This window comes from Pan troglodytes, chromosome 16 (assembly GCF_028858775.2).
Source record: "Pan troglodytes isolate AG18354 chromosome 16, NHGRI_mPanTro3-v2.0_pri, whole genome shotgun sequence".
Taxonomy (NCBI): domain Eukaryota; kingdom Metazoa; phylum Chordata; class Mammalia; order Primates; family Hominidae; genus Pan; species Pan troglodytes.
Window position 1 is genome coordinate 36588341 of NC_072414.2, and position 25386 is coordinate 36613726.

Genomic DNA, 25386 nt, shown 5'->3' on the forward strand with positions numbered 1-25386 from the left:
CCTCTCAAAGTGCTGGGATTACAGGCGTGAGCCACTGCGCCTGGCCTAAAATGGTCATTGTCTTTAAGAATGTGGGAAAATTCTGTTATAATATTACACACAAAAAAGCAGTATATAAAAACATAGATGTTTCTTGTTGTTCTACTAGCACTTAACAATAGTCTGTCACAAGGTAGGAGCTCAATAAATATTTGTTGGGTGAATGAAATACAATAGAGACTAAGTTTTTAAAAAGTACAGTGAAGATAACTGGAACAAAATACATTAAAATATTATCAGTGGTTACCTATGGGTGGTTATTTTCCTATGTACCTAGGCTATCTACCTATGGAGGTATTACTTTTTAATTAATTAATTATTTTTTAAAAAAGAGACAGGGTCTTGCTTTGTCAACTAGGCTGGAGTGCAGTGACACAATCATGGCTCACTGCATCCTCTAATCCCTGGGCTCAAGTGATCCTCCCATCTCAGCCTCCCAAGTTCCTGGGACTACAGGAGCATGCCACCACAGCTAATTTTTAAAATCTTTTGTAGAGACAGGGTCTTGCTATGTTGCCCAGGCTGGTCTTGAACTCCTATCCTCAAGTGATCCTTCCACTTTGCCTCCCAAAGCACTGGGATTACAGGTGTGAGCCACCACACCTGGCCAGTATTACCTTCTTGATAGTTGTCTGTGGCTTCTAATTTTTTTTTTTTTTTAACAATGAACATATATTACTTCATAATCAGCATGCAAAACCAAAAAACAAAACCCACATTATGAAAAAATTCTGCATTTTGAGAGAAACTGGACATTACATGCAACTGAAAGACTACTGACATTCCTTGTCTGTGGTCATTCAGCCTGTCCCCTTTCCCATATTTCTGGCATAACACCAGCTAAGTCCTCAGGGGTAAGAAGCCTTTTCTGTCTGATTACAACCAGAGTAAGCCTCTACATCAGCAGCTCCACTGCAGAGGACACAACAATCTCACACATACTATGGATTTCTTTTAACTCCATTTGGAGTTCCTTACTAAAAATTCAAAACAGGGATCTGGAAGACAGACCACTTCTTCATGGAAAAAGGGTGTCAGTCTACCAGAGAGCAGGAATTCAGCCTGTGACAAACTGGTGGGATAAGGGAAATTCTAGAGCACGATGCTAAGGGGAAGGGGACAAAACCACAGAAGCTCTTTGCTCCAGGTCTAGCTTTTCTTGGCTGGCTGATGGCTAACCTTTTTGGCCTTCCTTCTGCTTCTTACCTCAAGTGTGAGCCTAGATTACATTCAGATAGCTGACCACAGCCAAATAATTTATTTAAAAGAGTTCACAAGTTTAATACCATTCAACAGACCAGTGACTGATCCAAAGCAAGTTTCTGTGTTTAATACAGTATACCCATACCTGTTAAATTACTGGCAACTTGTCGACACTGAACTAAAAATTCAAACCAAGGGTGTGCTTCATGTAACTCTTTTTTTTCCAAAAAGGGACAATTTTCAGGACTAAGTCTGTATATAAAACAAACAAAAAACTTCTTTAACATACAGGATAAGACAATTACAACCATGTTTGCTCAGGCGATGATTAGCATTTAAAAAAAGAATCTTGGAATTAAAAAGTAAATATAACACAAAATACTCCCACTCTTGTGTTGTATTTTACATATTCTTCATGATCTGGAAACAATTTTAGAGATAGAGATTTTAGAGACATCATATGTTCACTACCATGATGAAATTTATCCAAATCTTTATCAGATTAATAGATACCTTGTACTTTAAGATACTTCATATTTTATTGGTTTTTACAACAAAAACTTTTTAGCATATTCAAACTTAGTAAGAGGCTTTTAAAAAACTCTTATAAGCCAAGTGTGGTGGTGTGCACCTGTAGTTCCAGTTACTTGGGAGGCGGAGGTGGGGGAATTGCTTGAGCCCAGGAGTTCGAGGCTGCAATGAACCATGATTGTGCCACTGCACTCCAGTCTAAGTGACAGAGTGAGACTGTCTCAAAGTAAAAAACAAATAAAAAGCTTACACAACTACAGAGAGGTTACAACTGAGGAATTATGGCTCAGAATACATACTTTGAAAATACAGCTCTTAAATCTGTTCTCTTGCCAGTAGCTATGGAGACAACATTTCTAAGTAAGACTAATGATATGACATACCAAAAATACAACTTCTCTTGGAACTCCTAGTCTGTTTTTTTTGAGACCGGGTCTCACTGTATTGCCCAGGCTGGAGTGCAGTGGCGCAAACATGGCTCACTGCAGCCTGGACCTCCTAGGCTCAAGTAATCCTTCCACCTCAGCTTCCCAGGTACCTGAGACTACAGGTGTGTGCCACTATGCCTGGCTGATTTACTTCTTTGTAAAGAAGACCCACTACATTGCCCAGGCTGATCTTGAACTTTTGGGCTGAAGTGATTCTCCTGCCTTGGCCCTCCAAAGTGCTGGGATTAGAGATGTGAGCCACCGTGCCCGGCCAATTCCTAGTCTTTACTACACAAAATAAGTAAAATAAAAATGTTGCCTATGAGTGCACAAATGTGGGCTCCAGAATAAAAATTAAGTAGAATTAAATCAGCTCTTCCACTTATTAGCTGTGTGCCTTAAGTAACATACTTAGTCTCTCTCAAAGCCTGTTTCTTCATCCATAAAATGGACATGGGAGTAACTACCCCATAGAGTTTTTGTGAAGATTAAATGAGGTAATGCATATAAAGTACTTAGCTTAGTGCCAACATTGTAAACACTCACATATTAAAGACTACTTCTATTGTTATTGTTATTACTGACCCAATAGCAATTAACACTGGCCACAGATATGATTCTGCGGGTTAATCTTAGGCAGACATATACTGATGTATTGCTCTCTCTTTCTCTGCGCGTGTGTGTGTCTATAGAAATATAAATTTTAGAGCATATCTAATATACCTTGAAAGTGAAATACACCTTGCTATGAAATCAAAGTTGCTTAGCATTCTCTTGGTAATCAAAGTATCAAAGAAAACTCCAGGTAAAACTTTAGAATCTTCCTCTCAAACCTTTTAAAGCATTTCTTTCATTGTATTCTAAAGTCAAGTTATTTAAAAGGTTAACAGAGATACTACAGAATTAATTCACCAAAAAACACATAAGCATTTTGCTGAATGTAGTACTGAACTCAAAGATGTACCAACTGTTGAGATGGAGAAAACTACCTCAAAAAGATCAGTATTCCTCGTGTGAATGCTTACTATTTTCCTAAAAGTCACATTCAGGAGTCATATGCAAAGAGAAAATGTGAAGACCTGCTCAAGGACAAATGCATTCTCAGTACTCACTTGTAACAGTCAAGGTAGACATAAAGAAGATGCTGCAGACTGTGCTCCAAACAATAGAGAATGAATTGAGAATGGAAATCCCAACCTTCTTTGGTCTTGTAGTTTTGAACAGGGAGGGTATCCTGTATTACACCTCCAATACGGCTCAGTCTTAGGAGGAAGCATTCAAAGTCTTCCAGTTCAGATGCCAAAAAAACCCCATTCCTATGGACAGATTTATAGGATGTCAAGTTAAAAAGTTGCTATGTTCAGAGTAGACCAAATCATGCCCACAGTTTAGGTCTCAATTACTTAAAAATAAGCATTTACAAATTAATGCTGCCAGTTCTTACACTATATGTTCTCAGACACATTTTTTGCTGATTTCTAATAAAATTTTCTGCACCACTGTAGTATTTAAAGGTAGCAACGACAGACTCAAGCTATCTTTATTATTTTAAAAACCTAAATCAAGTTATTTCCATTTTTTGGTTTTTGATGGGAGCCATTACCCAGTATAGCAACAGTGGTTAACCCTTGAAGCTAGATGCTCTAAGCACTGAGAAATTCACCAAGATATCCAAACAAAATCATCATGCTACATCAGAATAATTTAAATAGACCAACTACTGAACAAGAATAGAAATCTGCATGTAAATATTACTTTTTACAAAGTTACTGTTACATCATATATACCAAAGGAGTAAAGAAAATACATACCTGTATATGGAGTTTATAGAAACATCATGGAACCACTAACCTAATTATAGAACATTATAAGCCCTTGGTATATTCCTCCCCAACTGCATGCCCTTTGCTACCTCCAGAGGTAGCCACTATCTTGACTTTTATGATAATCATTCCCATACTTTTTTTTTTTTTTTTTTTGGCAGGGTCTTGCTCTGTCGCCTAGGCTGGAGTGCAGTGGTGCCACCTCAGCTCACTGCAAGCTGCGCCTCCTGAGCTCAAGTGATCCTCCTACCTCAGCCATCTGAGTAGCTGGGATGACAGGCATGTGCCACCACACTCAGTTTTTAAATTTTTTGTAGGGACAAGGTCTATCTTGTCCAGGCTTGTCTTGAACTCCTGGACTCAAGCAATCCTCCTGCCTAGGCCTCCCAAAGTGTTGGGATTACAGGTGTGAGCCACTGTGTCTGGCCTTTCTACTTTTATTCATAGTTTTATTACACATATATGCAATCCCAAATAATTTAAGGTTTTACCTATTTTGAACTTTGTATTATGTGGAACATTCTGGATATATTGTTCTCTACCTTATTTCTTCTACCCAACATTGTGTGATTTATCCATGTTGATACCTCTGGGTATAATTTGTTATTTTTCATTATTATATAGTATTCCATTGTATGAATATACCATATTTATCCACTCTACCTTTGAGAAAATTTAGCCATACTTATGATAAAAACTACTGGCAAACTAAGCATAGATGCAAACTCCCTTAACTTAAAAGGGGTATCTAGAAAAATCCTTCTAGCCAACATCATATTTATTAGTGAAACACTGAGGTCCATTTTAGTTGTTCCTAAATTTCGGGTAAAATAAATTTGCATTTCCTTACCTATAAATGAGGAAGAGCATCTTTTCCTATGTTGATTAGCCATTTGTGCTTCCTCTTTTGTGAGAAGCCTGTGCTGGTATCCTTCTCCTCAGATCCAAGCTCTACTCTGCGTCACCCTACTCTGTTCCTGGAGGCTCACCTCTATGGGTTCTACTACGAGACCCCAGTGTCCTCAGACTTCTGTTGTAGTTCACTCAATGGGAGGGCTCCATCAGGAGATAAAAGGAAATATCCTGGCTCTCTCTGTGCTGGGTGACTACAGCTTGGCTGACACCCTACACTAAGGGTCACAACTCCTGCCAGGCAGCTCTCTTGGTCTCAGTGCCAGATCTTTGCCCCTTTAGGCCTTTTAGAAAGCATATATCCTACTACTCCCAAGGTTGTGAAGATATTCACTTATAGCATTTTCCAGTATTTTATACTTTCACACTTGACATTTAGGTGTTAACATCTACCCAGAATTGATGTAATGTACAACACAAGGTAGGGAGGGGAATCTGATTAGATTTTTTTTCCCCATATAGCTATTCAGTTATTCTAGCCCCATTGTCAAAAAGATGGTTCTTTCTCCACTCTTGTGCAGGACCACCTCTGTCATATGTAAAATGATCATACAGGTATAGGTCTGTTTCTAGGCTCACACTTCTGTTCTCTACCCCGGCACCAATACTCTGTCTTAACTGCTACAGCTTTAGAATAAGTTTTGATATCTGGTAGGGCAAGTTCTTTTTTAGGGCTCTTCTTAACCCTCTAATTTCTTTTTGTTGTTTTTTTTGAGATGGACTCTCACTCTGTCTCCCAGGCTGGAGTTCAGTGGCTTGATCTTGGCTCACTGCAACCTCCACCTCCTGAGTTCAAGTGATCCTCCTGCCTCAGCCTTCTGAGTAGCTGGGATTACAAGCAAGTACCACCACGCCCAGCTAATTTTTGTATTTTTAGTAGAGACGATGTTTCATCATGTTGGCCACGCTGGTCTCAAACTCCTGACCTCAACTGATCTGCCTACCTCAGCCTCCCAAAGTGTTGGGATTACAGGTGTGAGCCACCGTGCCCGGCAGACCCTCTAATTTCTATATAAATATTTATGATCGGCATGTCATAATCCACAAAAAAAAAAACAACAAAAAACAAAAAAAATAACCGCTGGGATTTTTACTGAGATTACACTATATTTAAAGATAAACTTGGTAAGACTTGATAGCAGGCTTGTCTTGCTCCAAATCTAAAGAGAATGCTCACAATGTTTCACGAGTAAGTATGATGTTGGCTAAAAGGATTTTTCTAGATACCCCTTTTAAGTTAAGGGAGTTTAGGCCAGGCGCAGTGGCTCAAGCCTGTAATCCCAGCACTTTGGGAGGCCAAGGCAGGCGGATCACGAGGTCAGGAGATTGAGACCAATCTGGCTAACATGGTGAAACCTCGTCTCTACTAAAAATACAAAAGAAAAAAAAAAAAATTAGCCAGGCGTGGTGGCGGGCGCCTGTAGTCCCAGCTACTGGGGAGGCTGAGGCAGGAGAATGAGGAGACCTGGGAGGCGGAGCTTGCAGTGAGCAGAGATAGCACCACTGCACTCCATGCTGGGCGACAGAGTGAGACTCCATCTCAAAAAAAAAAAAAAAAAAAAAAGGCCGGGCACGGTGGCTCACGCCTGTAATCCCAGCACTTTGGGAGGCCGAGGCGGGCAGATCACGAGGTCAAGAGATCAAGACCATCCTGGTTAACATGGTGAAACCCCATCTCTACTAAAAATAAAAAAAGAAATTAGCCGGGCGTGGTGGTGGGTGCCTGTAGTCCCAGCTACTCCGGAGGCTGAGGCAGGAGAATGGTGTGAACCCAGAAGGCAGAGCTTGTAGTGAGCCAATATCATGTCCCTGCACTCCAGCCTGGGCGACAGCGAGACTCCATCTCAAAAAAAAAAAAAAAAAATTAAGGGAGTTTGCATCTATGCTTAGTTTGCCAAGTTTTGATTGTAAATAGGCTGAATTTTATCAAATGCTTTTCTGTATCTAACAGGGTGGTATGATTTTTCCCCTTTAATCTGGTGGTATAGAGTTCATTAATTTACTAATTTCATAATTCCAAAACCATATATACATTAGTTTAAAAACCAAATGCTAAGCAAAATATTAGGTAAGCATACAAGTTCTATAATATTTACTAGTAGTAAACAAGAGCATTTAGTGCAATGGAGAGAAGAATGAATAGAAAATCAGGGCTAAGGGATTTAAATCTGTAACAAACTGGCTTGGGCAAAGCACTTAACGTCCCTGGATCTGACTCTCCACATCTTTAAGCTGGGGAGGAAAATACAGCTGTAAGTATACCCCAATAAGTGTAAATAGAAAATAATACATAAAAATATGTTTAAGAAACTTAACATACATGTTATTAGCTTTCCTTATACTATTTCAACAGGTTAGAAAGATAGATTAAATGGAGCCAAATGAAATGGTTGATATTCAGTCATTTTTGACCCACACAAATGGCAAGTTCATATGGTTCAATTTAACAGGCTTTTCTAAATGAATTAAAGTTTAAAATCTTCACATCACTTCAAGAGCTACTTCCCCTCATTATTTCTTAATTCAGCAGTTCTCTTAGTTCAAGAACATGCACAACACACATGTAGTGATATGAAGCACAGGAGACAGGATACTAAGGTATCTCCATCTCAGCTCTTGTCACTTGCTCCTTATAGTCCTACTGAAAACTTAACATTTTTATACCAAAGTGCATAAAATGTTTTGGGAGGAACCTGCATCTAGACCTTGAGAGCTTATTTACTACCCACATGATATTAAATGCATATGATTTTTTTTTTTTTTTGAGACAGAGTCTCACTCTGTTGCCCAGGCTGGAGTGCAATGGCACAATCTCGGCTCACTGCAACCTCTGCCTCCTGGGTTCAAGTGATTCTCCTGCCTCAGCCTCCCAAGTAGTTGGGATTACCCGGCATTATGCCTGGCTAATTTTCGTATTTTTGTAGAGACAGGGTTTTACCACGTTGGCAAGATTTGTCTTGAACTCCTGACCTCAGGTGATCTGCCCGCCTTGGCCTCCCAAAGTGCTGAGATTACAGGCATGAGCCACCGCACTTGGCCAAATGAGTATGATTTTAAAACCTCACTGTAAGATGATGCCCTTTAAATTTTATAGTAATATGAAACAACACTACACTGGATTTATGGCATTTCAAAGGAAAAGCTATACCATTATTTTTTCTTGCTCTTCCCTTGTATTCTTCCCATTGGGTATTAGTTCAACAGTTATAATACCTGGCCAGCTTATCTAAAATTTCATTCCTCATGTAGTTGTTACAGGAAGTATTCTGGTTAATAACATCAACAGTCAGAAGGGGCCATTTGTTCTGCTGAAGTGAAGCATAACTATGCTGGGTTTGAAATTCTCCAATCCATAAGATAATGTTTAACCAATCATGGCGAGCTGTGAGGTATCTCCAGAGGGCTTCAGGGGAATATGATTTGTATTCTACATGAAAAAAAACACATTTTAAAATATAATTAATTATGTCTATTGACACGTAACTCAACACTAAATTACTGAGTAAATATAACAATCTGGACATAGATATTTATACAATATATTAATTATTCAGGTCCTCTGTTTTACTATTTTCCTTTTTTTGAGATAGGATCTCGCTGTGTTGCCCAGGCTGGAGTGCAGTGGTGCACTCGTGGCAGCCTCGACCTCCTGGGCTCAAGTGGTACTCCTACTTCAGCTGCCCAAGTAGCAGGGACTGCAGGGATGTGCCATCATGACCAGGTAAATTTTTTTTTTTTTTTTGAGACAGAGTCTCGCTCTGTAGCCCAGGCTGGAGTGCAGTGGCGCAATCTTGGCTCACTGCAACCTCCGCCTCCCAGGTTCAAGCGATTCTCCTGCCTCGGCCTCCCAAGTAGCTGGGATTACAGGAATGCACCACCACACCCAGCTAATTGTTGTATTTTTAGTAGAGGCGGGGTTTCACAATGTTGGCCAAGCTGGTCTTGAACTCCTAACCTCAGGTGATTCGCCTGCCTCAGCCTCCCAAAGTGCTGGGATTATAGGCGTGAGCCACCACGCCTGTCCACCCAGGTAATTTAAAAAATATATATTCTGTAGAGATGGGGGTCTCACTATGTTGCTAGGCTGGTCTTGAACTCCTGGCCTCAAGCAATCTTCTCATCTCGGTTTCCCAAATTTCTGGGATTACAGGTGTGAGCCACCGCGCCTGGCCACATTGTTCATTTTATAATCAATGCTACAGCCAAAGAGCTAGATATAGCTTCTAATTACTCTGGTGGTTAAAATGAAACTTACGTATTAGCTGTACATTTCACTTACCTGTTCAACCCTTTTTTTCCCTTCTCTTTCCCTTAATGTAAATAAAAACTTTGTTTCAGATGGGGAAGGATGAAAAGAAAAAAATAAATTAAAAATAATAAACAAATAAAAACTTCAGCCATAATAGTAAGCCAGAATTTTACTCTCTGAATTGCTACTGTTTACCACTGTTAGTTATGACCCAGATCCCCCTATATCAGATGGCATAGATCCCCAATTTACACAAGAAGCTCAAGACTATTTGCAAAAACAGATTGTCACTTTGAAGCTGGAATGAAAACTCAGCCTTGAAATCTCAATTAACTATTTTTTTCTTTTATTAGCACATTATAAATCCCTCCCAGAAACTCTGAGATAAGAAAGAGATCTTAATGCAACGACTTGCATTTTAAAGAACCTGAATATTATTTCCCGAAAGGAATTCTAAAATTGAGACACATCAAAATATTCAAATATCAATACCCAATTTAATCCTCATTCAGTATGTTCATATTTCAGGCTCTCTCACACTTGCCTTCTGGACTTATCCTGGGGAGAAGGATGGATTCTTGTGTTAGTTGATCCCACCACAGAGCCCAATTTAACACAATTCTATGGTCCTGTTTGTTAAATTCATCTTTACAATCATATTTCAGGAATGAGTCCAAAACAGACTTGTGCTTGAAAAAATCTTGTTCCTTTATCCAGTACCTAAAAACAGTGATATAAATTTTTTTTTTTTTAAATTTTGGAGAAAAAGGCATCATTCCTTTTTATCTGCTCAAGAACATCCACTCTTTTGGGGAACACATAATTCTGATTATGCAAATATTAAAATGACAGAAAACTCTCGAGTCCCTTCTGTCTGATACAAGTTTTATCTCCAAGGAGAATGCAGGCTCAGTTCCACATAAGAAACTTGTGTTCACTAACAATTATAAATGAAATACTATCTAACGGTATTCTAATATTATCAAAAGAGGACTAATGAGACTACCTGGGAAATGACTGGATTTGCATATTTTCTTGGAAATGTCCCAAATAAAGCTTCTCAACTTGATGCACGAAGTCTATAGTTCTTTTCTCTTTTTCAGAAAAATAATTTTTTTCTTTTAAAATTTCAACCTTGAATAAAAAGTAATTAAAGCAGTGACTTTACAAAAAATCAAGCACTTTTGCAAAAAATGTCATGAGATTATCAAAGAAGGTAGTGCTGGGAATTAAAGATTATTAAAAAAAGTCATGAGATAATATGCCATTCAAGAATTATATTTTGAACATTTGACTTAATGTATATTAACACAAATTTTCTTTTGCCACAAATGTAAAATAGTCATTGAAGAAAGATGAAGGGGAAAAAAAGATGAAGGGGTTGTCACACTTTTACTTATTAGATATTAGTTGAACATTAAAATTACTTAAGGTTTTTCTTCCAAGGTTTTCTTCCAAGTTTTTCACCCAGGCTTTCTAGAAAATGTATACTATGTAGTCTCACCTTTACCTACCAAAAAGTCACGTATATTTTTATTAGTTGTATAGAAGCAGATCTTGAGCAATTGGCCTTTTACATCAAACCCCTAAAATAAACATAGAAAACCAAAAAAAGTTACATTTTGTAATGGAACTATTTTGAACATAAATATGTGTTAGATACAGAAACACCCTATTATAAACATCTATCTTGTTAGAATTCCATAGCTTTCTGCTCTTTCAAACACTCATTTCCCTACTTTCTTTTTTCTTTTTGAGACAGTCTAGCTGTGCTGCCTAGGCTGGAGTACAGTGGTGTGATCACAGCTCACTGCAGCCTCGACCCCCAGGCTCAAAGCGATCCTACCAACTCAGCCTCCCAAGTAGCTGGGGCTACAGGTGTGCATCACCATGCCTGGCTAATTTTTGTATTTTTTGTAGAGATGGGATTTCTTCCTGTTGCCCAGGCTGGTCTTGAACTCCTAGGCTCAAGTGATCCTCCTGCCTCAGCCTCCCAAGGTGCTAGGATTACAGGCATGAGCCACCCTGCCTGGCCCTCCTACATTCATTATATGTATTTACTGCCTATCCCTAAAGTCCTTAAGCATTTTGTCAGAGCAAAGGCAGCACACAGAACAATTTAAGGCAATGCTAGGCTACCACAGGACCAAAATGACAGCAATCTGGTATGCTGATTCAAGTGGAAACAATGATCAATGCAAACAACATCCCTTTTACACAGTTCCACTCCTCTGCACCTCCTGAAAGTTACCATGGGCAAGACCCCAACCATGCAGGTTAGGGCTAGATCTCAGCTTAGTCTAGGAGCCCTACTTCTAAGGCTTCCCCTTCTCATATGAAGTAAAACCACAGAGCATAAAGCCCAGCAAAGGCATAATTTATTAGAAAGTTCAAGTGGAGATGTTAAGGGGTCACATGAACAATACAGAATGTCCTCCAACAAATAATGAGCTCCTATGCATGCTTCGACAAGTGTGAAGTCTTCTATGAGAAACACTATCTCCTCCTAATCAAAGTGCCAGGTCTAACAGAGTATTTTTCTTTTCTTTTTCTTTTTTTTTGAGACAGGGTCTCGCTCTGTCACCCAGGCTGGATGGAACGCAGTGGTGTGATCTCAGGTCACTGCAACCTCTGCCTCCCGGGTTCAAATGATTCTTGTGCCTCAGCCTCCCGAATAGCTGGGATTACAGGCATGCATCACCCACCTGGCTAATTTTTGGCCTTTTTAGTAGAGACAGCATTTACCACGTTGGCCAGACTGGTCTCAAACTCCTGCTTCAAAAGTGATCTGCCCATCTCGGCCTCCAAAATTGCTGGGATTACCGGTGTGAGCCACTGCACTCGGCTCAGAGAGTACTTTTAAATGCCATTTAAAAATCTCTTCAAGAGATATGGAAATAACCTAAGTGTCTATCAACAGATGAATGGATAAAGAAAATGTGGTGTATATATACAAAGGAATATTATTTGGCCTTAAAAAAAAAAAGGCCAAGTATGTTGGCTCATGCCTATAATCTCTGCACCTTGGGAGACCAAGGCAGGAGGATTGCTTGAGCCCAAGAGTTCGAGACCAGCCTGGGCAACATAGTGAGACCCTGTCTCTACAAAAAAAGAAAAAAAAAAAGAGAGAGAGAGAGGAAAACCTGCAATTTTAAACAACATGGCTGAACCTGGAGGATATTATGCTAAATGAAATAAGCCAGACACAGAAAGACAAATTCTTCATGCTCTCACTTATATATGGAATCTAAAAAAAAGCTGAACTCACAGTAATAGAGAGTGGAATGATATTACCAAGGACTGTGGGGTAGGGGAAAGGAGTAGATATTTGTCAAAAGGTACAAACTTTCAGATATAAGATAAATAAGTTCTGGAGACCTGTGTACAGCATAGTAACTAAAGTTAATAATAATACATTGTATACTTGAAATCTGTTGAGAGTAGATCTCAAGTGTTCTCACCATATAGACACACATAACTATGTGAGGTGATATATTAATTAGCTTACTTGTGGTAATTTTTTCACAATGTACATACATATCAAAACATCATATTGTATACCTTAAATACATGTAATTTTTGTCACTCATACCTAAATAAAATTAGGGGGAAAATATCTTCAAGAAAGTTCTCAGGCCAGGCACGGTGGCTCACGCCTGTAATCCCAGCACTTTGGGAGGTCGAGGCAGGTGGTTCACCTGAGGTCAAGAGTTCGAGACCAGCCTGACCAACATGGAGAAACCCTGTCTCTGCTAAAAATACACAAAATTAGCCAGGCATGGTGGCGCACGCTGTAAACCCAGCTACTCAGGAAGCTGACGTAGGAGAATCGTTTGAACCTGGGAGGTGGAAGTTTTGTGAGCCAAGATCGCACCATTGCACTGCAGCCTAGGCAACAAGAGTGAAACTCTGTCTCAAAAAAAAAAAAAAAAGCTCTCAGTACCAAAACATTTCTCAGTGTTATTTCTCTTTTAGATTGAGAGACAGGGTCTTGCTCTGTTACCAGCTATTTTTAGGTGCAATCATAGTTCACTGCAGCCTAGAACTCCTGGAGATCCTCCTGCCTCAGCCTTCTGAGTAGCTAGGACTACAGGTGTGCTATGGTTTGGATCTGTGCCCCTGCCCAAATCTCATGTTGAATTGTAACCCCCAATGTTGGAGGAGGGGCCTGTTGGGAGGTGACTGGATCATGGGGGCGGATTTCCCCCTTGCTGTTTTTGTGATAGGAAGTAAGTTCTCACGATATCTGGTTGTTTAAAAGTGTGTAGCACCTCCCCACTGCTCTCTCTTCCTCTTTCTCCTGCCATGTAAGACAGGCCTGCTTCCCCTTCATCTTCTGCCATGACTGTAAGTTTCCTGAGGCCTCCCCAGCCATGCTTCTTGTATAGCCCGTGGAACTGTGAGCCAATTAAACCTCTTTTCTTTCTAAATTACCCAGTCTCAGGTAGTTCATTATTATTTATTTAGTTACTTTTTGAGATGGAGTCTTGCTCTGTTGCCCAGGCTGGAACGCAGTGGCACCATCTTGGCTCACTGCAACCTCTGCCTGCTGGGTTCAAGCAATTTTCCCTGCCTCAGCCTCCCCAGTAGATGGGATTACAGGTGCCCGCCACCACACCTGGCTTATTTTTGTACTTTTAGTAGAGACGGGGTTTCACCATGTTGGTCAGGCTGGTCTCAAACTCCTGACCTCAGGTGATCAACCCACCTCAGCCTCCCAAAGCGCTGGGATTACAGGCGTGAGCCACCACGCCCGGCTCAGGTAGTTCTTTATAGCAATATGAGAATGGACTAATACAAGGTACAAGGTGCAAGCCACCACGTCCTTTTTATTTTTTTTAGAGACAGGGTCTTGCTATGTTGCCCATGCTGGTATTGAATTCCTGGCCTCAAGCGATCTTCTTGCCTCAACCTCCCAAAGCACTGGGATTATAGACATGAGCCACCACACCCAGCCATTCTCAGTGTTATTAATGTCATTATTTCTTAGTGTCATTATTTACTACATAAATTTCTTAGTTTATGAAATAATTATGAATACAAACCAATTTTATAATAACTAGAAATTATATTAAATACATTTTAAGACTTTATGGATTACACCACTCACCATATTCTTCAAAAGTTCAGAGGCTTCCTTTATATTGTTCTTTTTTAAATTGTCAAAGACCAAATTTAGGCCTATGCCAATAAGCTCCTCAAGTTTTTGAGCAGAATGACTATCAATCCTGAAGAAAGTCTGTGCCTCTGGTATTTTGTTGTTTAAAATGGCACTGGCAATAACTTCCTAGGAAAAGAAAAACGTTTGCCTTTTAAGTTCTTTTTCATTTCCTTATTATGATTATCAACATGGGATTATACATTTATGTAACATCTAACAAAGGAACTTTTATTTAAAATCTATTACTAGATTTGGAGTTAGGTTCAAGGGATATTAAATTGAGTAAAACTAAGACCCTACACTCCAGGAGCTAGTGGAAGACACACTGATTATAGTACTGTATGATAAGGGCTGTGATAAAAGTAACCCAGGGTGCTAGAGAGGAAGGTCTAGAAGAGAAACACCTAAATAAGAAGGATGACCACCCCCACCCCCATGTCCCCCCACATAGGCTTGCTAGTAGAAGTAACTAGTAACTGATGGGCAAAAAATTTAAAGATCAGTAAGTGTTCCATAGATATACTGAGATAAGAGAATAAGTGTTCCAAAAAGAGGGAGTATCATATGCAGAGGGACAAAGAAAAGAAACTGCATCAAGCCTTCAGGGAACTACAAATTACTCAATGTAACTGGAGAGAGTAGCAGATGAGACTTGAAAGCAAAGCAGAGGATCCATCATGATGAGCCTTGCGTTTGAGGTAGATTTTATCCTGAAACTACGTGGAGCCACTGAAAGACCGTAAAAGCAAGATGTGATGTAATCAGATACATATTTACAGAAAAATATCCAGGCAGCAATATAGAGAGTGGACTGAAAGTGATTCAAGCTCAAGATATTGAGGCATTAGAAGGCTACTACCAACAATCCATGTGAAAAGAAATACTTAAACTGAAGATCTAAACCCTAGAGGGAACAGAAAGGAGGCATTCTTAACCTAGGGCTTTAAAGAGATCTGTAAACCCCATTAAGCCATGTATAAAATTTTGTCTATGTGTACACATTCACATGCCTGTTTTTGAAGACAGGGTCTACAATTTTTACCAGAGTAAAGTATAACCCCTTCCCCTGGCAAAAGTTGAAAATCAGTGATTTTGAGTAAAAAGAGGACCATAGACAAAGCCTTGCAGAACATTAAAGGAGGGAAACAGGAAGAGAAATCTGTGAAGGAGACAGGAAAAAGGAGACAAAAAAGTAGAAGGAAAAGTAAGTAATTTCTTTTTTTTTTTTTTTTTTTTTTTTTGAGACAGAGTCTCGCACTGTCACCTGGGCTAGAGTGCAGTGGTGCGATCTCAGCTCACTGCAACCTCCACCTCCCGGGTTCAAGCAATTCTCCTGCCTCAGCCTCCCGAGTAGCTGGGATTACAGGCGCCTGCCACCACACCTGGCTAATTTTTTTGTATTTTTAGTACAGACAGTGTTTCACCATTTGGTCAGACTTGTCTTGAACTCCTGACCTTGTGATCTGCCTGCCTCGGCCTCCCAAAGTGCTGGGATTACAGGCGTGAGCCACTGTACCCGGATAATTTCTTACTTTTTAAGGTTACAGAATGAATAAGAGATACAGAAAATGCAGTCACACCACGTACTTTAATCCCTCCACCCCAAGAACAGCAATCTTAACAACCTAGCAGTATCTCCATCTTATCACTTTAATTCCCTACTGATTATGATCATCTGTGTTAAGCTGTTTTAGCTTTTGTTTTTCCAATACCAATACCCTCCAGTGGATGAAGGATTCTTCCAGTCCCTAAGTCATACAGATGGTAGTAAATTTTAGTTGTATTATTATAACTTTTACTGTGGTGGGAAAAAAGGCAAACAGATGGAAACAAATTTAACTGGCAAAATGTCTTAAATAGAATTTCAGATAGGACTAAAATTAAGTATACTTCTAAGTAATAATGTCATAAAATAAAAATTTCCAAAGATCTAATCATCAGCAGCAATTCAATTTATCCAGAGGTCAGGCAGAATGCATGAGTCCAAAGCACCAGGCTTGAGCCAATGAGGGAGTATTGCTAAGGAGTACCACTTCACATGGGTTTAGAGTCGGGTGTTTGTTACTGAACCCAAGTGGGCAGATCTAGCATTAAGAGGGAGCCTACCCTTATAGCGAATTAAATAAATGGAGCTTGTAGACATAAATTTGAAGTCATAATCAGAAATCCCCAAACCGATAAAACCTAAAACCTTTGCCAAACATTCTGAATCACAAGTATATAGAGTCTGAATTTTGTTTCTTTCTATTGTTTTCTCAGATCTTCTGAATCTGGCAAATAAAAGAAGTGATGATTATTCGTACTTACCTCAAAGCTGAGTTTCTTCCATATATTGCTCTCCTTTACTTTGGGGACATTTTCATGTACATCATATTCATCTATGGCATCTGTTAGCTTCCAAGGAAACTTTATCATGAAGGTTCGAAGTTCATTAATGTAGCTAGTCAAAATGTTCACTCCTTTTTGCAGATGTTCATCTAGTTCTATGGAAAATACCAATGTGCCAATTTGTGTGTGTGTGTGTAAATATAAACCATGAGCTGTTATAAAGAATTCTAAAGAAAGTCAAAATTCAAACTTGGTATTTTTAAATTTCAAACAATATGTCTGAGGATTTTCCTTTTTACAAGTAAGTAGCTCTGTATTTTAATATAACCCTTTCCTTTTCTTGTCCTTCACGATTAGTCCTGGGTCTTTCTCAACTTTCTCAGTATCAAAACCCATTTCACTTACTCAACTACACACTGACCTTACCCAAATGTAGTAAATGGCGTGCCACTGGTTTATGCTGTGTCACCCAATAGCAGCACTTGTATCTGTTCTGACACAGGAACAGTAGAATTGACCTCTTCCTAGCTGCTATTCTTACCTTCAGTGTGAATGAAAAGCTCCTTTATTTGGTTGTTAAGGAAAGACAGTGTAAGATTAAGCAATTGTTCTGAAAAGTGTTTGCTTTGGGGTTCAGAATAACTTTCTCTAATTGCCGAGCAAAGTAAATCCAATGCTGGTATCAGCTCTTCCACATCTGAGAAAGAACCAAAGAAATTAACATAAAGAACACCAGGATACTCACAATAAAATTAACATATCAAAAATATCATGTTACAATATTTTAAAACATAAAACAAGGACCAATGTCTTATTTTCAAAAAGCTCACAAAACTTTTCTGCAGGCTTATTACCTGCAAACTTTAATGATTCTAATTATTAATAGTTATCATTTACTGATATCACTGCTATTACCCTTTTGCTGACCACCTACATCTTAAGTACTGTACTTGTTGTTTTATAAATGCTATCTCATTTATTCCTTTCAACAACTTAAGAGGTAGGTGTGTATTATATTCTCTTTCCATAGATTAAAAAAACTGAGGTTCAGAGAGGATAAGTAACTTGCCCGAGCTAATTTAGAAAGTAAGTGGCAGGGCCAGGCGCAGTGGCTCATGCCTATAATCCCAACTCTTTGGGAGGCCAAGGCAAGCAGATCACTTGAGGTCAGGAGTTCGAGACCAGCCTGGTCAACATGGTGAAACCCCACCTCTACTAAAAATACAAAAATTAGCCAGGCGTGCTGGCAGGTGCCTGTAATCCCAGCTACTCAGGAGGCTGAGGCAGAAGAATTGCTTGAACCTGGGAGGCGGAGGTTGCAGTGAGCCAAGATTGTGCCACCGTACTCCAGCAGCCTGGGCAACAGAGTGAAAAAAGAAAAAGTAAGTGGCAGGGCCAAAATTTGAATTTAAGCCTGTCTGATTGCAAAGCTATTCTGTGCTAAACATTCAAGTGAAAACAAGAAGTGTGGGCCCCTGGATGTTGCATCTGCAGCTGAAGGCTCTAATTAAGTGATTCCTGTTTGTCTCAGCACTCCTCCCGCTGCCCCCCGCGGATTACATCTGTGAGATGTATGAGAATTATGGGAAACGGGTTTTCCCCCTAGGGGAGCAGGTAAGGCTATTACCAGTGCTTCTCATTCAGGTCCCATCTCCACCCTTTAGAGCTGAGCAGTGCAGGTGAGAGTGGAATGAGGAGAAATCACTAACCACCAAACAACAGAAGTGAATAATGACTCTATAACTGCTGATGGAGCCCTGCTCAATATCAAAAACTAGGCCTTTTTCTATAAATTTAAGCAGTTTTTAAAACATGAGAGCATTAGAAAAGCTGGCAATTCAAGAAAGAGGAGACCAAACTCTGAACTCAAAACAAAATAGAATGTGTGTTTTTGTTTTTTTGAGACGGCGTTTCACTTGTCTCCCAGGCTGGAATGGAATGGAGCGATCTCGGCTCACTGCAACCTCCGCCTCCTCGTTCAAGCGATTCTCCTGCCTCAGCCTCCCGAGTAGCTGGGATTACAGACATGCACCACCACACATGGCTAATTTTTGTATTTTTAGTAGAGATGGGGTTTCACCACGTTGGTCAGGCTGATCTCGAACTCTTGACCTCATGATCCACCCATCTCGGCCTCCCAAAGTGCTGCGATCATAGGCGCGAGACACTGCACCCAGTCTGAGAATGTGTTTTTAAAAGAAAATATCTTTCCACCATATATGAGATTTAGGAAGAAAAAAAAGAAAACATCCAATTCATTTTCTCAGTGAAAGCTAATACTACATCAGTGGAAAAACAGCAGGTTGTAATTTTCTCCATGTAAGCAGACTACAAATTGATACAACTTTTGAAGGACAATTTATCAAGGTGTTTAAAAATATAAATTGTGCATACTCTTAAACCTGGAAATTCCAGGTCTAGAATTTAACAATAAATTCTAGTAATATAAGTAAATGATTATATATATGTGAAATTACACACACATACAGCATTTCTAGCACACTGTTAACAGCTAAGAACTAGAATAAATGTAAATGTCTAACAGGAGTTTGGCTTGGTAAATTATGGTACAGCCCATACAATGAAATTCTATGTCATCATATTTAGTAAGTATATATTAACAAGAAAGATGTCTACAGTATAAAGTGGGGAAAAAACACAGATTATAAAACCGTATTTACAGAGTGTCAAAGGACAAAATTACAACAAATTTAGATTAAAGATCTCAATTGGTTTTATTGCAACTCTAGAATGTGGCAACACTTAATTTCATAACATGGAAAAGGTGTTCTAGTGAGCTGAGCAGAAGGGGTTGGCTTTATAGACATGGAAGAGCTGAAGAAAGCAGAAGCAAAGAAAAAAGAGCATATTAGTTGTTTCAAAGCTACTTTTTTTGTAAGACGAAGAGAGACAGAACAATACAAAAAATACTGATTATTTAACATGAAACTACATCAGTTTTGTTTTTTTTTTTCCGATTAAAAATAGAGGCTGAGTCTCACTATGTTGCCCAGGCTGGTCATGAACTCTTGGTCTCAAGTGATCCTCCCGCCTGGGCCTCCCAAAGTGTTGGGATTATAGGTGTGAGCCACTGCACCCAGCTTTTTTTTTTTTTTTTTTTTTTTTTTGAGACAGAGTCTCACTCTGTTGCCCAGATTGGAGTGCAATGGCGTGATGACGGCTCACTGCAGCCTCAACCTCCCAGGCTCAAGCAATCCTCCCACCTCCCTTTCCTGAGTAGCTGAGACCACACATGCACACCACCACGCACAGCTAATTTTAAAATTTTTTGTAGAGGTAAGGTTTCACTATGTTACCCAGGCTAGTCTCAAACTCCTGGGCTCAAGAGATCCTCCCGCTTCAGCCTCCCAAAGTGCTGGAATTACAGGCATGAGCCACTGCACCTGGCCTACGTTACTTCTTTTACATAAGGATTATATCAGAGGAACGTCATTATCACGCTGATTGCAGATTGAAACTGGACTGTTTGGGATTATTGGCTCTCTCCTAATTTCTCCCAATGTCAGAAGACCACCTTATTTTAAGTTTGATGCTATGGAACTTTAGCATAGTTGACTCCATTTTGATTTCTGTTCTGGTCTGATGGGGCCTAGTACAGCTCACATCAAAACAATGGTTTCCAGTAATTTTTATTTAACAAGGGGAAAATATACTTTATTACCCTGTTGTTCTAAGGAGAGAATTTACATGGCTACCTGGTCCAAGAATAAAAGTTAGGCTTCCTATTTATTAAAAAGGAAAGCCAAAATCTTGAAAAGTGTTGGTAATATGGCAAAAAAGCAGAGAAGTCTGGGTGAATTTTTTTTTTTTTGAGAGTCGTACTTTGCAACCAGGCTGAAGTGCAGTGGCACAATCATAGATCACTGCAGCCTAGACCTCCCAGACTCAAGCAATCCTCAGCCTCAGCCTTCCAAGTAGTTGGGACTATGGATGCGTCATCATGCCCAACTAATTTTTAAAATTTTTTTGTAGAATGGGGTCTTGCTATGTTCCCCAGACTGGTCTCAAACTCCTAGACTCAAGCGATCCTCCCACCTTGGCCCCTAAAGTGTTAGGATTACAGGGCAAGCCACTGCATCCCACCAAAAATTCTTATAACAAATCCTAATCCACAACTCGGAAAGCCACACTGTCAATACACATCTCAGATGGTTGCAAGGGCAGGCAATTTTCCAAATAAATGTTTTTCTGTCGTGTATAAAACTGTCTTGAATTTGAAAGATTGCCTCTTCCTTGCATAATAAAAATACAGAGTACAGTAAAAGATATGAGCAATAAATACCCCATATAGTATGACGACATTTATAGAATCTGATGACACTGCCAAATTTCCACAAAGTTGTCCAGGCATGGTGGCTCACGCCTGTAATCCCAGCACTTTGGGAGGCAGAGGATTGTTTGAGCCCAGGAGTTTGAGACCAGCCTGGCAACACAGTGAGACCCCATTCTCTACAAAGAATAGCTGAGTGTGGTGGCATACACGTGTAGTCCCAGCTACTGTAGTAGGCTGAGGTGGGAGGATTGCTTGAGTCCAGGAGGTGAGGCTGCAGTGAGCTGTCATCACCGCACTCCAGCCTAGGCGACAGAGTGAGACTCTGTCTCAAAAAAAAAAAAAAAAAAAAAAGAAAGTTTCCAAAAAGTACATAAAATCCCATGACTAAGTTTTGGCAAGTAAATGAGTCATCAGAAAACACAACATCATACTTTGAAAGTTATTAAGAAGATCAAATGATAAATACAAACGTAGAAATCTTTATTCCACTTACTTCTTAAATATAAATGGGATGACAAGTGATCAAACTGATCAGATACAGAAGATTTTGAGGATGGATTAAAAAGATTTTCCTTGCTCTTCAAAAAGAAATTTACTGTGTCCAGCTGACGATTTTCTATCCCGGCCTGAAATGAGGAGGAAAATAAAAATCAGAAAAAAATTACAATAGGAAAAAAAAAATCAGGATTCAGATTTTTAAACAAACTTTAGAATTTAATGTGGTGAGACTACAGGAGGCAAAAGACTGCATGAGTACATGGGCTCCAGTGAGGATTTTGACAATGACTGATTATGCAATCTGGGGCAAGACTCTGTAACCTTTCTTTTCCTTTCTTTTTTTTTTGAGTCAGAGTTTTGCTCTTGTTGCCCAGGCTGGAGTGCAATGGCATGATCTTAGCTCAATGCAACCTTTATCTCTCAGGTTCAAGAGATTCTCCTGCCCCAGCCTCCCAAGTAGTTCGGATTACAGGTGCCCGCCACCACGTCCGGCTAAATTTTGTATTTTTAGTAGAGACAGGGTTTCACTGTGTTGGCCAGGCTGGTCTCGAACTCCTGACCTCAAATGATCCACCTGCCTTGGCCTCCCAAAGTGCTGGGATTACAGGTACAAGCCACTGTGCCTGGCCCAATTTCTGCTTCAATAGAAACAGGAGGTTATTAGACTACAAAACCTTTTCAGCTCTACCATTTTATATTTCTACAACAATTCAAAGCTAAATATTAGGGATTACCCTTACAATTAAGTTATATTCTATTTGAATTAAAATGTTATGGCAGTACAATATAAAGTCCTACTCTGTCACCCAGGCTGAGGTACAGTGGCATGATCTCAGCTCACTGCAACCTCTGCCTGCCCAGCTTAAGTGATTCTCGTGCCTCAGCCTCTGGAGTAACTGGGACTACAGGCATGCACCACCACACCCAGCTAATTTTTTTTTTTTTTTGTATTTTTAATAGAGACGGGTTTCACTGTGTTTGGCTAGGCTAGTCTCGAACTCCTGGCCTAGAACAATGCACCCAACTCGGCCTCCGAAATTGCTGGGATTACAGGCATGAGCCGCTGCGCCCAGCCAGATTCTCAGTTGTCTTTTTTGAGGCAGAGTCTTGCTCTGTCGCCCAGGCTGGAGTGCAGTGGTTTGATCTTGGCTCACTGCAATCTCCGCCTCCCAGGTTCAAGTGATCCTCCCACCTCAGAGTCCCAGGTAGCTGGGATTACAAGTCTGAACCACTACACTCAGCTAATTTAACAGAAACGGGGTTTCACCATGATGGCCAGGCTGGTCTCAAACTTCTGACCTCAGGTGATCCTCCCGCCTAGGCCTCCCAAAGTGCTGGAATTACAGGCATGAGCCATCGCACCTGGCTGCATTCTATATTTTTAATAAACAAAAATAAAATAAACATTTTTTTTTTAAGTATGATGGCCAGGTGTGGTGGCTCATGCCTGTAATCCCAGCACTTTGGGAGGTCGAGGCAGGTGGATCAACTGAGGTCAGGAGTTCGAGACCAGTCTGGCTAACACGGTGAAACCCCATTTCTACTAAAAATACAAAAATTAGCCAGGTGTGGTGGCAGGCACCTGTACTCTCAGCTACTCAAAAGGCTGGGGCAGGAGAATGGCTGGAACCCAGGAGGTGGAGGTTGTGGTGAGCCAAGATCATACCACTGCACTCCAGCCTGGGCAGCACAGCAAGATGCTGTCTCAAAAAACAAAAACAAAAACAAAAGAGCATGTGGCCTGAGAAGCCTAAAATATTTACTGTCTCATTCTTTACAAAGTTGGTGAGGCACAGTGGCTCATGCCTGCAATCCCAGCACTTTGGGAGGCTGAGGCGAGAAGACTGCTTGAGCCCAGGAGTTTGAGACCAGCCTGGGCAACATAGTGAGACCTTGTTTCTAAAAAGGTTTTAGTAAAGACCTTGTCTCTACTAAAAAAAATTAAAAAGTAGCTGGGTATGGTGGCGCACACCTGTAGTCCTAACTACTGGGGATGCTGAGGCAGGAGGGTCTCTTGAGCCCAAGAAGTTGAGGCTGCAGTGAGCTGTGATTGCGTCACTGTACTCCAGCCTATGCAACCCTGTCTCAAAAAAAAAAAAAAAAAAAAAAAGAAAGAAAGAAAAAAGGAAAAAAGCCGGGTATGGTGGCTCACTCCCATAATCCCAGCATTTTGGGAGGCTGATGAGGGTGGATCACCTAAGGTCAGGAGTTCAAGACTAGCCTGACCAATATAGTGAAACCCTGTCTTTACTAAAAATACAAAAATTAGCTGGGTGTGGTGGTGTGCACCTGCAGTCCCAGCTATTTGGGAGGCTGAGACAGGAGAATTGCTTGAACCTGGCAGGCGGAGGTTACAGTGTGCCGAGATTGCGCCATTGCACTCCAGCCTGAGTGACAGAGTGAGACTCCACCTATAAAAAAAAAAAAAAAAGAAAAAAAAAGAAAAATTTGCCACCCTTAGCATAAAGCAGTGTGCATAAGAATCACCTGGAGAATTTGTCAAGCTGTGGACTGCAAAACCCTGCCCCTAGACCTTCTAATTCAATAGATATTGGGAGGGGCCTGACAATTTGCATTTCTAATCTACAGGTCATGGTGAGCTGCTGGTCCAGAAACCAGATTTTGAGAGCCAATGGGCCAAAGTTCTGGGTGTTAATATACCAAGGCAGGTGAGACATATTGGTGGGAGTTATGTTGGAGGAAGAAAAAACAGGACAAACCTAGGGTACATGTGAGGTGACACCTGCCAAAAAAAGATAAACTAGAAAAAATTATTGGCCCCAGAGGAGACTATAAACAAACTATGCCTTCGTTCTGAGTGATGGGAGTAAAAACTAAATTATCAATGAATAGAATATTCTTGTTCTTATGATATATATACTAAAGTACTTAGAGTGAAGGATTATAAAGTTTGCAACTTTAAAATGGTTAAGAAAAAAAAAAAAAGGTACAATTAAAACAAATGTGGTTTCATCCTGGCTACCATGGTGAAACCCCGTCTCTACTAAAAAATACAAAAAATTAGCCGGGCGTGGTGGCGGGCGCCTATAATCCCAGCTACTCAGGAGGCTGAGGCAGGAAAATAGCGTGAACCTGGGCGGCGGAGCTTGCAGTGAGCCGAGATCGTGCCACTGCACTCCAGCCTGGGCAACAGAGTGAGACTCTGTCTCAAAAAAAACAAAAAAACAAATGTGGTTTGGGAGAAAGGCAGGTCACTTGAGGTTAGGAGTTTGAGACCAGCCTGGCCAACATAGTAAAACCCCACCTCTACTAAAAATACAAGAATTAGCCAGGCGTGGTGGTGCACACCTGTAATCCCAGCTACTTGGGAGGCTGAGAGAGGAGAATCGCTTGAACCCAGGAGGCAGGGGTTGCACTGAGCAGAGGTCGCATCATTGCACTCCAGTGTGGGCAACAGAGCAAGACTCCATCTCAAAAAAAAAAACAAAAAAAAACAACACAAATGTGGTAAAATGTTAATAGTTGGTGAACTAGGTGAAATTTAACTTAATGTTCATTTTACTAATTTTTGAAGTTTTTCTATAGATTTACAAATTTTCAAAATCACACATATAAAAACAATGCAAAATAGTAATTCTAAAAATAAAAATTTAAATTAGAAACAGATGTGTTTAATAGCAGATTAGACACAGGTGAAGAAAGAATTAGTGCACTGGGAGATATGAAGAAATTATCCACAATGTACCAACGTCTCATAGTGGTTAAGAAGGATTGAGCAAAGTGTCAACAGTCTAACTCCTTCTGATTGAAAGACCAATGTGACAAATGGAAGATACGTTTTGTTTTCCCTTTTTTCTTTGGAGACAGGATCTCACTCTGTTGCCCAGGCTGGAGTGCAGTTCCTCAAGCTCACTCAGTGCAACCTCCACCTCCTGGGTTCAAACGATTCTCCTACCTCA

The 25386-nt window shown here is 40.2% G+C and overlaps 1 protein-coding gene across 3 annotated transcripts in view; it reads right to left on the reverse strand.

The window, feature by feature from the left end:
• SPG11 (SPG11 vesicle trafficking associated, spatacsin) overlaps window positions 1-25386 on the reverse strand; it is a 101195-nt gene that overhangs the window by 49367 nt on the left and 26442 nt on the right. For all 3 annotated transcript variants that reach the window (XR_010151656.1, XM_054667505.2, XM_016928134.4), the window contains exons 8-17: window positions 21462-21594; window positions 17216-17371; window positions 16654-16829; window positions 14296-14472; window positions 10700-10771; window positions 10192-10319; window positions 9730-9905; window positions 8150-8363; window positions 3314-3517; window positions 1388-1494 (exon numbers count right to left, since the gene is read on the reverse strand). Coding sequence is in view for 2 of the 3 variants with exons in the window: in XM_054667505.2 (XP_054523480.1) it covers window positions 1388-1494; window positions 3314-3517; window positions 8150-8363; window positions 9730-9905; window positions 10192-10319; window positions 10700-10771; window positions 14296-14472; window positions 16654-16829; window positions 17216-17371; window positions 21462-21594 (1543 nt within the window). In the remaining variant the exon portion in view is untranslated. The remainder of the gene's footprint in view (window positions 1-1387; window positions 1495-3313; window positions 3518-8149; window positions 8364-9729; window positions 9906-10191; window positions 10320-10699; window positions 10772-14295; window positions 14473-16653; window positions 16830-17215; window positions 17372-21461; window positions 21595-25386) is intronic.